General features: G+C 36.1%; 2 protein-coding genes across 3 annotated transcripts; both read right to left on the reverse strand.

The window, feature by feature from the left end:
• Nucleotides 1–1,253: 1,253 nt before the first annotated feature.
• LOC103964037 (gamma carbonic anhydrase-like 2, mitochondrial) lies at nt 1,254–5,023 on the reverse strand. Its single transcript, XM_048589821.1, has 2 exons — nt 4,575–5,023; nt 1,254–1,923 (listed from the first exon to the last, which is right to left on the reverse strand). Exons 1-2 carry the CDS (start codon nt 4,945–4,947, stop codon nt 1,547–1,549), a joined length of 750 nt encoding a protein of 249 aa, XP_048445778.1. The 5' UTR covers nt 4,948–5,023; the 3' UTR covers nt 1,254–1,546.
• Nucleotides 5,024–5,853: 830 nt separating this feature from the next.
• Nucleotides 5,854–8,201, reverse strand: LOC103936159 (MADS-box transcription factor 23-like). 2 transcript variants are annotated; one of them, XM_048590021.1, is made up of 7 exons: nt 7,996–8,201; nt 7,817–7,904; nt 6,968–7,029; nt 6,745–6,844; nt 6,567–6,608; nt 6,405–6,446; nt 5,854–6,260 (listed from the first exon to the last, which is right to left on the reverse strand). In XM_048590021.1, exons 1-7 carry the CDS (start codon nt 8,175–8,177, stop codon nt 6,168–6,170), a joined length of 609 nt encoding a protein of 202 aa, XP_048445978.1. In that variant the 5' UTR covers nt 8,178–8,201; the 3' UTR covers nt 5,854–6,167. The 2 variants fall into 2 exon arrangements, with proteins under 2 accessions (XP_048445978.1, XP_048445977.1); XM_048590020.1 differs by having other exon boundaries at nt 5,854–6,266.
• Between the last annotated feature and the right edge of the window lie 2,435 nt (nt 8,202–10,636).

Below are 10,636 nucleotides of genomic sequence, written 5' to 3' on the forward strand. Positions count from 1 at the left end.
CATGTCTGTGAAGAAAAAATGAATATATCTACAACTAACAACCCAACTGAAAACGAAACTAGATTTGACCTCAGGATTACTTAGAGCCACCCTCTAGAAGAAAGTGGTTGCAGTATTGCTGTTTGTCCGTAACGTTACACGATGATCTAAATCGACTATTGCTCCCATTTCTACTCATAATAGAGAGCGAGAGAGAGATTTTATAAGAGCTTTCTTTGTTTAACCTTTGACACTGCTCTTGAAATCGAATCCTACTTTAACTTTTGTCATCATAAAAGAGAATTGAACGCTTAACTTAGTTGAAAAATCTCTCTATTTTCTTTTAATACAAATGAACGGAATTCAATATAGTCTCACCCTTTTTCTTGCAAAAATATAAAATTGCGTATCCCCACACTAATCGAATGTTGCAATACTATACATTGCAGGTATAATAGTGATTTAAGAAGAATCGGAAATAGCCATTTTCCATTAATCAAATCAAAAACATAAAAACAAGTTATAGCCGGCATTTGACCAAAAAGAAAAATGGAAATTAATAAATAGTCGGCAGCCGACAAAAAAACAAACAAACAAAGCAGTCAGAAAAATGTCCAATATCATTTTAGCAAGCTCCATCTTCGTGTCGTCGGTTACTAGTTGCAAATATAGCTGGAGTTTCGTGGCCTCGTGATATTCTTGTGTAATTTTTCTTTTTCTTTCGGGCTTACGCCCTGTTGTCAACCAAAAATAAAAGTTATCCATCTTTCAAGTTTCACACTTAGGCCACAAAAAAATTTGAAGAGGGGAAATAAAAAGATTTAAACCCTCCAAGATTCAGTATTCAAGTGTATTTGGGTCAATCATTGTCTGCATTGTGGGATATCAGTATCTCGGATGCATTGTGGGATATGATCAAGTAATTTAAGTCTTTTGATATCGTTTGTTGGAGGAAGAGTCGAACACTGAATCTCAGACGCAGAAGTGAACGTTCGAGTAAATTATTGCTTTAAGTAGTGAAACAAATGATTTCTCCATGAAAAGTAGATAATGGTTTAGTTGGTGTTCTGGATTGCTACACCAACCAAAAGGGGAAAGGGAGAGGACGTGGTCAGCTGGATGGAATATTTTCCACCAAACCTAATAATCTATAATCCCAGTCCATACAAACGAATAACGAGAATCTCATGGACGATAATTGTTGAATTAAAAACGACTCAAAAATTTTTTGGATGCCATCGCAATATGCCGATATGTTTATATGACTTTAGAAGAACAGCAATGGTGAATCTTTTATATATGACATCAAGTCAGCTACAACCACACACATTGAGCTTAAACAAAGAGCTAAACAAATGGGGAAACAAGTGATCAGAATTTTCGGACAAGTCTTGGCTGGAAACTACTATTAAACATCCGATTGTCGGTTGATATTTCAAACAATTCGATCGAAATACAAGGTAGACACCCAAAAAAGATAGCTCTGCTGTCTCGGAGCTGCTTATTTCCTTCCTTGCAACGAAAGCCTCCAACTAAACGATACAAGGAAACATGATGATGAAACTGATCAAATGGAAATCCCCAAGGACTTCTTGAACTTTTCAACCTCCAAATATACTGTGGAGTACGGGAGGAATTCTTGGAAATATTCTTTGCTTAAATCATTTATCGCGACCGCGAGTTTGGGGATCTCCAAGGTCTCTTCATGTGTTAGGGTTCGGACAAACCTTGCCGGGTTTCCAGCCCAAAGTTCACCAGTTGGAATTCTCCTCCCCGGGGGAAGTACAGATCCAGCTTCAAGGATAGCGTGGGTCTCCACCAAGGAACCTTCCATTAGGATCGAATGCTGCCCAACAATGCATTCTGGCTCAATCGTGCAAGACCGCAACAGACTGTATGCGCCAATAGTCACAAACCTCTCAATGGATGTCTCTGCTGGAAGTCCTGAGATAATGAAAGTGTTGCGTATTATAAACCAGAAAAAGGAAAACTAATGAAAATGGCTTGAAAACAACTTTGAGTTTTAATGATAAGGACAAAATATAGGGTAAAGTGAATAGTACCATGATTGACTTTTTAGTGTAAAAATGTGGTTTTTCGTTAAAGTGAACAGTGCAGTGGGCTTTTTGTTAAAACTCCCCTCAGAAAATCCCAGCAGATCAAATAGCAATAGATTCCTTGCATATTTAAACATATCCTAACAATGATTTCTTGCATGTGGTCCAATATCCTAGTGGATAGGGTGCTAAGTTCCTACCCATGCATCCTGGGTTTGAAACTCCCCCTCCCCTAAATTATTGTAATAGTTTCGAACTCTTCCCCCTTCCCCTAATAACAATAAAAATTAAAAAAAAAAAAAAAAATCCGAAAAACACCTGATATGCATGTCAAGAAACATCAACTAATAACAATGGAATACAAAAGAATCACTTACTGCCTTCAGAGATGCACAAACAACCGATGTATTTTTAAAACAAATTGATAATATTAACATTTGCTCTTTACACAAAGACAATGAAGATGATAGATCAGATCACTTGCATAAGGTTAGTCTCTGGTTAGGACCAGGAACAATGTAGAGATCTGTGGAAACTTGGAGTAAAACGAATTTAGAAATACAATGCTCTAGGGTTATATGCTCAAAGTTAGAACTTAAAGAATTCCAACTCAGTATTTACATCCCAAGTAAGTCTTTAACGTTCAATAAGTTTCTAGCAAGAGATGTTGCATGGATATAAGTTCGGGAATGGCCAGATGCCCATAAACGGTCACCTGTTTAAAAACATTAAATACAAATGCCAACTAATCGACACTATAACTTTCTTACTTATCACTTGAAATAAAAAAACTCTGCAAAAATGCCACTGATCTTATCCATCAATAATTATTGGAACCCGCTGTTCCTCACAACGAAGAGAACTTCTATATTGTATATTGAATGATTGACAGCCATGCCTAGCATATCTCTCTACCCATGAACTCAGAAAATGGAGAATGGACTAAGGATGATCTAATAGGCCCCATATCTGAAAAGAAACTCCAAATGACAGAGGCAATTACACACTGCCTCTAAAAGAACACTACCTCCTGCCCTCCCTTGTTTTTAAAAATCCCCTTCTATTTATTTATGCCCATACCACCCAGGTGACAGCCATCACACTATTTCTACAAGACAGTCGCTTTCTTCCCACCAACAAAAGCACAATGAATCTCAAAGAACAAAGAAATGCATAAAGCCCGTACCACCCACAACAACTTTGTTTCCCTTATCAACTTGTGGCATACGTTCAAAGCAATATTGCAATCAAGAAAAAAAGGTCAATATTCTTGCCAACCTTTTCGGATATAATGTACCAACAGGGTGACATAAAAAATTAAGGCCTTTCCTCCGAATGATATCCCAATTCCTACCATGAGCAATAATGCAAGCACAAATTTGTACCATCAAAAGTACTCCTTCCGAATCATTGCATAAGAATTAAAACTAGGAAAGGATATCTCAAGAGTCACTACTCAACAGTGGTTGCATGAAAATAGACAGCCAGCATCAACTCCCCAAAATATTTTATTCCTTCTAAATAGTAAGGAGAAATTTATATCCATGAAAGTAAAGAAGAAAGCTGCCTAACTTCCAAATCATTCAAATTCTACAAAAAGTAAAACTTCAACCGCTCAGCAGAGACGAGACAGCGTACACATTGGCAGATTAGGAAATACTTCCCTAATTCGCACAAAGGAGAGTTTCCAATCCACTTATCCTTCCCGTCTAATTTTATTGAAATCCCCACAAGTTGAAGAGTGGGACAGGAGGAAATAACGAGTAACAACCTTTTGAAGTGTCTTTACAAGGACATTGACTCAAACCTCTACCGGTCTAACCACTATATTGCCCGTTATTGACATATCTATATTTTCTTGTGATGACACTATGGGAAAGGGAATTACCCTTTTTTTTCTTCTAAAATGAAATCGCAGCCACCTTATCCTAAAGGAGTAAAATTTATGATTTTAAAATTGCCTACACCTTCCACAAAACATGATCCATCTTACATTAACAAGATACAATTTCCCACCCAACACAAGATGCCTTTTTTCCTTCTCTCCTACAAAAAATCTACCCCTAGTATCTGTTTCTCCATTCTTTAAATCACTTTTCTCGAAATTCAAACGAAGAGAAGAAAACTGAACTAAAAGCCATTAAAAATTCACTGAATTAGTGTAAATTCATCTCCTTTAAATGTGTACACCTCTTGCCATCTTCCTCTTATCCATCTTCTCAACCACCGAACCCGAAAAACTAACAGCTCGCGAGTTACATTACACCTAGTGAAAGGCCCAAATGTACTACGAAATTCCAGTATTTACTTACAAGTTTCAAATTTTTCTTCGAATTCTCAGCCAATTAACCTCAACAGCTTAACAAATGCACAACAATTATAGTCACTGCAGCAATCTGAAACTACAATTCAGCTACCAACTCACTTTTAATCGAACAATTAACAGAATCTCAAACAAAACAAAAAAATAGAAATAACCAAAAATTAAGAAATCAAATGGAATATAAAATCGAAAAGCTAGAAAATTGAAGAACCTACCTGTGGGGGAAGACCAAGCGGCGTGGAGGACACATCTTTCCTGAACATTGGAGCAGAATCCGACGGTGATCTTATTGAGATCGCCGCGGAGGACCGACCCTGGCCAAACGGATGCTCCGTCGCAGACCGTGACCTGACCCGCCAAGACCACGTTGGGTGCCACGTATGCGTCGACGGCGATCTTCGGGAGCCACTGGCCGAGTGGAATTATCCTTCTCTGGCCTCTGTAGTCCCACTTGACCCGATCCGGCGAGGGTGTTATTGCCGCGGCTTTTGCTGCTTCGGCAGAGAAGGTGCGGTGGAAGGCGGATGGCTGGGCTGAGCTGGAGAAGGAGGTTAAGGCTCTCCTGGAGACGCGAGCTATGGCTGCCATTGGAGAGGAGCAGAGAGAGAGAGAGAGAGAGAGAGAGGTGGCTTGGGAGTGGGAGCTGGAAATGGAGGAGAGAGCGAGGTGGGCGAGTCGGGTGGGGGTTTGATTTGGATGTGGGCCGTAGATTATGATGTGTGTATTATGGGCGGAAGCCCGGGAAATTTTATGCCAAAAGCCCAATTATTATGATCCAATCAATGTAAGCCCCAACCAAGCGGAATTAGAATACTCTTGCATACGACGATGAGAAATTTTCCGTCACGTAGTGTTACCATACCCGCTCATGCATTAACATATGAATGAACAAAAAACGCTAATATGTCATGGATACATGGTATAATGTTGATAAGTAGATATACGGATTATAATATAAGTGAATTAATAATATCACGTGGCGGTGTGACAGTCACACTGAAAATTTTCTCATGAATCAAGCTTAAACTCTAGCATTAAAAGTGAATATATTACTTTGATACTCGAAAAAGTGTTCATTTGTCTTCGGGAGGGCAATCCAAATTTGAATCTTTCAACATTTGGAAGAAAAATTTGATAAATTAAGAGTTAGTTGATAAAAAGCGTTCGTGTTGAATACATATATTCTTATGTTCTACAGAATTTTGTTTGCAACTTTACCCATTTAATTCGTGCTTCTCTAATGTTATGGCATGCTTGAGCCAGTAGCCAATATGTCGAGAATCATTACTTTTTCAAGAGTTTTGTGCAGAAGTACTTCTCCATTCATGGATTGTGGAAGTTCTTGGGTGATTTAATAAGAACTTTTTTCTGTTTTTCTCTTTGGGTTTTAGTTTAGTTGATCTTAATCAGTCTAATTTGTATGAGTTCTTTCTGTAGGTCTTTTTTCTTTGAAATAAGAAGATAAAAATTATGTACGTACGTAGGCAAGATAGAAACTTATGCATAACATCGATCCACAACATCATATAATGTACATTAATTTCCACGAACTTCATATAGTTCGTACACAAGAAATTAGAAACACACAACAGCAAAAGCTATGATCGCAGTCCCTCACAACAGCAAAAGCTGCAGCCACTAATTATATATAAGCAGCTTTTTCAAATTAATTAGGCAGCAGCTGGTGTTGCTGCGAGAACATAACCCTGAATTTCAAATTAGTTCACTCACACAATAAGATTATAATTGATTAACAGCAAGCTTAAGTAGCGATCAACATAATTAACATAATACTTAGTTTAGCAAATCTATGTAACTTGGAATGCACTCATGCATGCATTTGCTCCCGAAGTAGTTGTCGAGGTCGACGAGGTGACATCAGCAAAATGAAACTCCTTCAACTTAACCTCAATTCACAAGACAAAGTAGCATGTGTTAACCAAACGAAAATGTCCAATTAACTATGCATTTCTATATGCTTGATTGCAATTTGCAAAGCAATTAGAAACTAATTAGTAGAGGAAATTAGGGCAATGTTTACTCACTCTTTTTTGCAGACACTTGTTTTCTTCTTGCAATTCTTTATGCTGCAGCAGCATTTTATACAACTTAATTACACGAACTACTATTTCCGCACGTCCAAAGTAACAATTCATTTGAATTAATCGAAACAACGTAATTAAGTAGGAAATTACGAGGGTTGTTACCTTTCTTTTCAGCAAGTTGACGTTCTCCGAAATGATCTGTCTCTGTTAATTAGTTTAATCACATATCAGTTAAGCATAAATCTGTAGGTGTTCACTTTGGTACTACAAACTAAACCTAAATTATAGTACTAGTTGTGACTGATTAGTTATGTATTACTGTTTTTCTATGAGCATATACCGATTTAGAGCGGATGCGTTCAACCCCAGTTTTTAACTGTCTTTCCAACTGCTTTAATTCTTGCATACCAAGCGTTGATAGCTCTTCTCCAGCCAAGTTCCTACAGATAGATGTTCGTAATACCATGTTAATTATTTAAAAATATGTTGAGAACAACCATATATATACATAACCTCCTATACGATGAACGGAATAAAATTGTTGTAGTTGCTAGAAGGCCTACTTGAGCCGCATTTCGAGGTTCTGTATTGATCTTCTTAACCCTTCGGTTTCATTCCTCCAATACTGCAAAATAAACACCGCAGATCAAAGTAATTTATTTACCATTTGTTGCAGAGACGAGATGTCATAGAATAATGACAGCAAATTTAACTCTGAAAAAGTTTTTTTTGGTTCACTACTCCTTTAGAAGTGATTAATAACTAGATAATTAGAGATGTTTTTCTTCCCTCTAGGGACCAATTGGGAATAACTCTCATTTATTTGTTTAGCTTAGACAAAAGATCAAAGTGGTTATCTCGGTTGAACAGAATTAGGATCTACATTAGGGACCCATTTGAATTGAAAGAATAAAATATTTTACCATGGACGAGGAAGTACCAAAGAGTTTCAGACTGAATTGTTAAAAATTAATGTAATGCATGCAGGAAACTAAACAAAGAACTTTCAAGTACCAGTTAAACCACCACGTGAAAGGTGTCATTTGAAAGTTCTCTCACATGATGCTTCTAGTCATTTTTAGGTCCCTCTACATAATTTTTTGTAGTGCAATATATCCTATAACAAAATTAGCCTAACTTTCATGAAACTTTGGAGTCCTTCGTCTAAACGTACCGGTTAAGAATTTAGATTATTTTTCTTGATATATTATCTTCTTCTTTTTTATTTACTATTACTCCATAGTTCACATGATGTTGTTAGTGGTCACACTGATAGGACATGAAATACCCAAATATTAATCGTGTTCTTCAGAACTTCATGACATGTGAATTAGTATTGCCATGTTTAGGTGTTATGTACGGTCATGCCATAAAATTTTTACCAAAAAGAGCAATATATAAATGTATTATACCTCCATGGTTCTGGCCCTTCTGAAGGTTGAGTTGTTTGCTTCAGGCAACCCTACTTCACGTCTATACATGGCAATGGTCCTATTTATGCTGCATCACAAGTTAACATAACAAATTATTAATCAATATGATCATCATTAAACCTACCTAGCTAGTTTAATTACTTGTTAATTAAACGTACTCGTGGCTTGCAAATTCGTAGGCCTTGCCAGAGTGAGAGAAGACGATGACGGCAACTTCAGCATCGCAGAGGATAGAGAGCTCAAAAGCCTTCTTCAGCAGTCCATTTCTGCGTTTGGAGAAGGTCACATCTCTGCTTGTTGGGTTATCTATTCTCTTCAGCTCCACTTTCCCCCTCCCCATTTTTACTAATACCTTATTATATTGGTCCACTGCAACTTACTCACCGTTCCATACTATATATAGAAGAATATTCATGTTAATTTGTAATTAATTAGGAGATTGATTTGTGATTAGCGCAGATGAAGGTGCTGGTTAATAATTTTTTTTTAATTTTTGACACGACGTCACTACCAAATTCCCCTTTTGCAATCATCCTACTCTCTTTCATTATTATTGGTACTATATATATAATGACAAACCCTAATCTGTTACTGTTAAGAACCCTAATCATTCAGTTATGTGAAGCTTCGGCCTCTTTCTCAAACCTAACTTCCTCAGTCCTCTCCTCACAAACCTCTTTAATATTATGGTTTGGCTTGCGGGGTGTGTGTCTGTGCTAAAACTACTGCAGTAACTCAAAAATGTTGTGGAAAATGAGAGATTTTATTATGTCACAAATTCAGCTTGTATTAATCGTTACTAGACAGTTAGTGCACTTTTTCAACAAGTGGCAAATATTTATTGGATGGTGACGTCACTGAAAATAAATCTTAACTGGATAAGAAACTATCTCCGTCGAAAAGGCATCGGATCCTTGAGTTGTGCTATTCCCCAGCTACGTGCCCATGTTTATGAACCCTCAAATAAATTAACGAGCATATGTATGTAAAATTATATCATTCTAGCTATAGGTTACATCTAAGCATCATTTCTCTTATAAAGATAGAATGATAATTAACCTCGTATATATGTTTCTTATTAAATAAATGAGAAATTCGAACTTGATTTCTCCTTCAACTGTAAATCAATAGATTATGAATCACATTTGAATAAGTTTTGTGTAGACCATATTGTTAATAAATATTAGCTGACCACATGAAGTGTTACTTACTAAACATAACTAATTTTGATTAAATACCGTATCGTGTAAGCTAATTACTAGCTAGTGTGATTTAACAATGAAACCCCTCTAAAGAAAATGTGATGAACTATGTAGTTAGTAATTATTAATTAAATGCATAAGAAGAATTTCTCCATTAATCTCTACTACTTAATAAAACACTCATTGTCAACCAAAACCCTATGAAATTACAAGTTTAACCTTCTAATTAAAACAGAACATGACTAAGAAATATGGGCAGAAATGTAATTTCACACAATCAAATTTTGTTGTTTTTTTTTTTGAAGGCTTCACCTACATGTAATCCTAACATATCTCTAATTAAAAAAAAAAACTTCCCACTCTCACACTCTCTTCCACTCTCCTTTATTTCAAAAACAAAAATAAAAAAATTTCACACACACACACACTTTGTGTGTGCTCATATGCTAGTATATATAAATTGCATTCAAGATTATATCAATCAGTTGTTGATGCGTAAAACTTATAACTCAAAAGGCTCGTGAAACCTAACAACACCTTTTGAATAAAATACGTAAATAAAATGAGAGGTAAAGAACTTTTGTTGGGAAGAGGATCGTTCCGGATCCTCTTTCTCAAGATATTAGGGATTTTCACATTTTATCATTTTGCGATCAATTTTCGTTAAATGCTGTTTGTGCTTAATTTTAAATAAAAAAATTCAAAATAATTTTTGACTATACGATATACGAAGAACGAATAAGATGTGAGGATTATCACAAAGAGGCACAAAGAGGATCATCCTAATGAGATCCAATTCCCTTTTGTTGGGTTTACATGAAAAATGTGGTGACAAGCGTCAAACTATGACTTATCTTAGGGGAGATGAATGGAGACATGTTAAGTCATGATTGGAGCTGTGCCTCAATGGTAGTCCACCTCAATATGATGGCGATGGACTTAAACCTAGGACACCACAACCTTAAAACTTTTTTTTTGATAGGACATTACAAAAAACAAAAGTGGGAATCCTCCAGTGAAGATAAATAAGTACATATTTATACTTTTAAAATTTATACTTGTACTAGAAATTAAGCTCATAAGCATCTAATATGTTAAGAGTATCTCTAACAATAGTAGCTAAATTTTTACTATTATAGTTAGCAATGGCTTAGATATTAAGGAAATTAATGAAAATGATTTAAAAACTTTGAGTTTTAACGATAAGGACAAAATAAAGGATAAAGTGAATAATACCAGGATTGACTTTTTAGTGTAAAAATATAATTTTTCATTAAAATGAACAATATCGAAAACTTTTTGTTAAAGTTCTCTAATATTAATTTAGCTATTCACATCTTCCAGCACTACTAGCTATTTTAACTTAAAAGGTAAAATATTTTACCACTACTTTTCCTAAATCTACTCAACTCCTTTTTCTATTGAGGTTCGCACCCACCTTCTTCCTTTCCCTTCTCTGTTCTTCATTATCTTTTTCTCATCTTTTGTATTATCTCTCTCCCGAAACCACCCCGCCACCGTAGATATATCACCCCGCAACACCATACACATCGCCAACATATGCACCACCACCGCAACACCAGACCCATCGCCAGCA

Source organism: the organism of the source record quoted next, unplaced genomic scaffold, assembly GCF_019419815.1.
Source record: "Pyrus x bretschneideri cultivar Hongxiangsu unplaced genomic scaffold, Pyrus_bretschneideri_v1 Contig3, whole genome shotgun sequence".
NCBI classification, from domain to species: Eukaryota; Viridiplantae; Streptophyta; class Magnoliopsida; order Rosales; family Rosaceae; genus Pyrus; species Pyrus x bretschneideri.

Excerpts from the sequence above, each read along its gene's own strand:
- LOC103964037 (XM_048589821.1), bottom strand. The coding sequence starts at position 4,947 with ATGGCAGCCATAGCTCGCGTCTCCAGGAGAGCCTTAACCTCCTTCTCC. Across the intron at positions 1,924-4,574 it reads CGCTTGGTCTTCCCCCACAG|GACTTCCAGCAGAGACATCC; the intron begins GTAGGTTCTTCA and ends TCATTATCTCAG.
- LOC103936159 (XM_048590020.1), bottom strand. The coding sequence starts at position 8,177 with ATGGGGAGGGGGAAAGTGGAGCTGAAGAGAATAGATAACCCAACAAGC. Across the intron at positions 6,447-6,566 it reads TCAACTTGCTGAAAAGAAAG|CATAAAGAATTGCAAGAAGA; the intron begins GTAACAACCCTC and ends ATGCTGCTGCAG. Across the intron at positions 6,267-6,404 it reads ACAAGTGTCTGCAAAAAAGA|GTTAAGTTGAAGGAGTTTCA; the intron begins GTGAGTAAACAT and ends TTGTGAATTGAG.